General features: G+C 32.4%; 1 protein-coding gene across 1 annotated transcript; it reads right to left on the reverse strand.

The window, feature by feature from the left end:
* Positions 1-807: 807 nt before the first annotated feature.
* LOC136826863 (uncharacterized) lies at positions 808-2,202 on the reverse strand. Its single transcript, XM_067084360.1, has one exon. It carries the CDS (start codon positions 2,200-2,202, stop codon positions 808-810), a length of 1,395 nt encoding a protein of 464 aa, XP_066940461.1.
* Between the last annotated feature and the right edge of the window lie 2,798 nt (positions 2,203-5,000).

The following is a 5,000-nucleotide window of genomic DNA, read 5'->3' on the forward strand; positions in this document are numbered from 1 at the left end:
TTTTAAATCTATCCTTTTATAACTAATAATATATATATATATATATAAATATATATATATATATATATATATATATACATATATATACATTTACATATATATACAGTATATATATATATATATATATATATATATATATATATATATATATATATATATATATATATATATATATATATATATACATGTATATATTTATTAATATTATTTCAAATATTTTAAATCTATCTTTTTATATACAATAATATATATATATTTTTATATATTTATATAATATCTTTTATATATATATATATATATATATATATATATATATATATATATATATATATATATATATATATATATATATATATATAGGTATCGGTCATTTCTTCGAAAACAGATCTTCGAAAACAGGTCTTCGAAAACAGATCTTCGAAATCAAAAACTTTGAAGTACAATAACTTCGAAGTACAATAACTTCGAATAGCATAATCTTCGTAGTATACTACTTCGACATGCCACTTTCTTCAAATCACCAATTTGTCACTTCTCTCTCTCTCTCTCAATCCCATTTAAAAGGAGTAGAAGGCAGAATAAAGAGGAAAACCCTAACTTACCCTCAACTACCCAAGTAGGTTTGCTTAGCGACACATGGTCCAGGTATCCCAAAAAATAGGAAACAAAGAATGTGATGTTTTTATTTTTTTATTTTTTGAAGGATAATCAAAAACACTTGCATTAAAATTTTTATTAAAACAAAATAATTAAAAAGCAATTGTCAGGACAATTTCTATCAGAAGTTATATAAACATAAATCATTGTTTAGAACTTGAGGTTGTGGGAAATTCCACGTAGATAGTCTATTATGTCAGTTGAATCGTCAAAAGAGGAGACGAGGTTCTTGAGACGGTCTGTACTGGCTTTGTATTTCTTCGACATCTTCTGGAACTCAAAACCGCTATTTATGCGTTCTAGGTTTACTTCATTTAAAGATTGTTCCCTTTTAAGTGCACTTAAGAATTTCCATATAGTTGGATGATAAGAAGAAACTTGCTGTAAGAATCCTCTATGCCAGCCCTCGACTGAATTATTCGTTTTGGGTAAATCTTTTTCCACTCTCTCGAAGCATGACCACATATCAACATTACAATTGGGAGCTCGACGTCTTCCCCTTCTGTCAGGACGCCTAATCCAATTGTCTTCGAAGTAATCGAGAACACTATCTGCCTCGCCAGGAATGATATTTTCATCGATAAGCAAATTGAAACCTTCAACAACTCTGTTTGGTGACAAAAAGGCAAGCGCTGAGAGCACACGTATACTTAAAGCATATTCGGCATCAGTGTCATAAAGCGATTTTAGTCCACACGCACAAAGTTTCCTATATATACATTGACAAAAATGAAAGAAACAGCCATAGTTAGCAATCTGTGGAAATTCTGAGTTGATCGCATTTATCATCCCAGGTTCAAAATCAATCAAAATTGAATCGCTGGCCAAGTTAGGAGCAAGTACTTTAATTTCTTTCCACACTTCGATGTAAGTTTGTTCTCTTTTATTCGGCAGCAATGCATAGATGAATGGAATTGTAAGTCCATTTTTGACACCATGAACAGTATACAGTTGTTCGAAAATAGATGGCACCGTTTTAAATGTCCCGTCAGCATATAAATGGCGGCAGGTAGACAGAACTTGCAAATTGCGTGCAGTTGAAAAAATTAGAATTCTGTCGTCTGAGGCACCAGAATCAAACATTAGGAATGGGTCACCATTATTGGTTTTTGTTTGGTCATCCGTAAAAACTAAATCCCTCCTATGCAAAGGCATAACTAATCCGATATCCTCTTTCTGCCTAACACGCCGCACTGTCCTTTTTATGCTACTTGTGGTAGGTAATGCAACTGCAGCTGCTTGCGAAACTTGTGACGCTACATCCGAAATTATTACGTGTGGTGCTTCCCGACTGTTTTTTGCTTTATCCTTTACATCCTCAATAAATCTGAAAACTTCCACACTTTCTGGATCACCGGCATGATTATGTTGTTTGGGTTCCTTTTTCACTTCATTTTCAATCGTTATCGTACGGCTCTTACATTTGTTTTCAAAATCCTTACACTTCCAGTACGTTTTATTCTCTACACTTTTGTCTTTAACAAACAAATATCCGTTTAACAGGAGCATTGGCTTTCCTTTTGAACTTTTTACAAATTCAGCCATCTCCTTAAAGGGTGCTTCCACTGCGAAAAATATATTGAACTAAAGAGAAAGCAAACGTTAGTTTGTTTTCGCACATTAGCGTGAAATTGGTGATTTGAAGAAAGTGGCATGTCGAAGTAGTTTACTACGAAGATTATGCTATTCGAAGTTATTGTACTTCGAAGTTTTTGATTTCGAAGATCTGTTTTCGAAGATCTGTTTTCGAAGAAATGACCGCAAACCACACATCACACACACACACACATGCACACACACACACACACACATATATATAATATATATATATATATATATATATATATATATATATATATATATATATATATATATATATGTATGTATGTATGTATGTATATAGTACAATTGTCACATTGGCAACCTCAGGAAAACATTAAGGACTCGTAAACGATGGGGGACCTCTTTATGAAGATCACTAAAAGAAGTAATTTTATGCACTACACTAAACGTAAATATCGTAGAACGGTAGATATTTAATTCCTCCAGAATTATATGGCTTTTTTAACATTTTCATTACTGATAAATTCCACATATGATATACATAACAAACGTTTCCATATAACAAAAAGCTTTTAGCAACACGTTTTTCGCAAAACCAATGAAATAACTATAGTAAATAAAAATAACGGTTTTCCCTTGATTACTTGTATGATTTGTTTCACATGCTTCGTTAACTCCACGTTGAAAACAATTTCATTTGAGTATTCAGCATTTAGTTCCATGATTGCTTATATCACTGTAATCGTTTTTGAATTCGTGTATATCACTTGAATCATGCCTTTGATGGGCATGTATCCTACTCATATCAAAATCACTTTCATATGCTAACATACTATCTACGCATAGACACGTACACACACACACACATACCATGTCATTTACACACACACGGATACCATGTCATTTACAGGGACAGTTGCATACTATATATAATCATTTGGGATTAGCCTTAGCATATATATATATTATAGGTATGTAAATATGTATATATACATACATATATATATATATATATATATATACAATATATATATATATATATATATATATATATATATATATATATACATATACATAATATATATATATATATATATATATAACTGTTTTGCAATCAATAGGTTAACATATGCATTAATGGTTAAAATATTTTAAAATTTCCTGTCTCTTGTCTTTACAAGTGCAACCGAAGTGTTAAATTATATTGTTTTTTGTTCATTGCCAATCGATATGTTGTCTATTCTTGAGTAGTCAGAATCTTCAACATGCTCTTATATGAAACACTGACCGACTTATTATGCATCTTAGCAATGGAATAACTCATCTCTCTCTCTCTCTCTCTCATTCTCTTATTTCATCTTCAATGGAATCTCTCTCTCTCTCTCTCTCTCTCTCTCTCTCTCTCTGAAACTAGTGGCCCTTAATATTATCTTCTCTGATAATTTCCATTTATAATTTAAATATCGTTAGTGGTTTATCAGAAAACTGCATGTTACACCATGACTACAGTAATGATGTTTTGTTTTCTATATTGATATACATAATAATTTATTATTAAAAGTAACAAAAAGATAACATTCTCACAGTTTTTATCATAACATCTGATAGTGCAACCAACCAAATCGATTAACTGTTGGGTATACGATTCGCGCTATAGGTGAACAGATGAAATTTATTGGCAATATATTTTTTTTCATCAGTATTTGTTTTATCATAATATTACGATAATTAAAAAAATTACTGTACTTCCGACAAGTAATTAATATTGAGTTAAGATTGCCTTCGTGATTTTTGTACATAAAAGTTAGCTCTGCAAATATTTTTCGTCCTTTTCAGCTTTCTAACTGAAGAAATCTTATCCAAGCCTAGATTACGCAACGAAATCTAGAAGCATAAACATGTATTTTGATCTTAAATGTCTCTACCACAATCGGTATTGCCTTGGTTCCTCCTGGACCAAGTTAACTGCAAGCAGGCTATCCCCTTCAGGTAAACGAGTTATTCGTTGGATGAGTGGGTTCCGCGCTCAGCTAGCACTCTGCTGCCCACGAGTTCGAATCTCCGACCGGCCAGGAAGAATTAGAGGAATTTATTTCTGGTGATAGAAATTCATTTCTCGCTATAATGTGGTTCGGATTCCACAATAAGCTGTAGGTCCCGTTGCTAGGTAACCAATTGGTTCTTAGCCACGTAAAATAAATCTAATCCTTCGGGCCAGCCATAGGAGAGCTGTTAATCAGCTCACTGGTCTGGTTAAACTAAGATATAGTTATTTACCTTCAGGTAAACGTAGGTTTGGCACGGCGTGAGGAGAGAGTTGACACATTGGCTTAATTAACATTTTCCTATGCTGTTTTAAGCAAGAATTAATTACCATAATACCCTTAATTATTAGATAACTTTTGCAAATAAAATCTTCTTTTAAATACCACAAGGATGTCTGAAATAGCGATTGACAGTATCTACGGCACCGCTGTTTCACCCTCCCGATACCGTCTTTTAACCAAGTACTCTTGCATCCCTTCTTCAAACTATATGAACGAGTTTATGTGAAATGATAATGTGCTAAGGGAAGGAATATTAATTTCAAAATTGATATTAAAATCATTACATAGGAGAGAGATCTTCAGAATACTTCATGGTCGTTTCAACGCCTACGTCAGGAAAATAAGAAATCCGGCAATTACTGGAATCAGGTACGGAAGTGAAAACAGGTCCGTCTACGAAGCCGATACATAGAATAGGCTTGCACTTTTTACAGCATGGTTCATTTTACTATA

The sequence above is a fragment of the Macrobrachium rosenbergii genome, chromosome 41 (assembly GCF_040412425.1).
Source record: "Macrobrachium rosenbergii isolate ZJJX-2024 chromosome 41, ASM4041242v1, whole genome shotgun sequence".
In the NCBI taxonomy this organism is placed as follows: domain Eukaryota; kingdom Metazoa; phylum Arthropoda; class Malacostraca; order Decapoda; family Palaemonidae; genus Macrobrachium; species Macrobrachium rosenbergii.

What these genes read in the sequence shown, in the direction of transcription:
- LOC136826863 (XM_067084360.1), bottom strand. Translation starts at nt 2,202, where the DNA reads ATGGCTGAATTTGTAAAAAGTTCAAAAGGAAAGCCAATGCTCCTGTTA.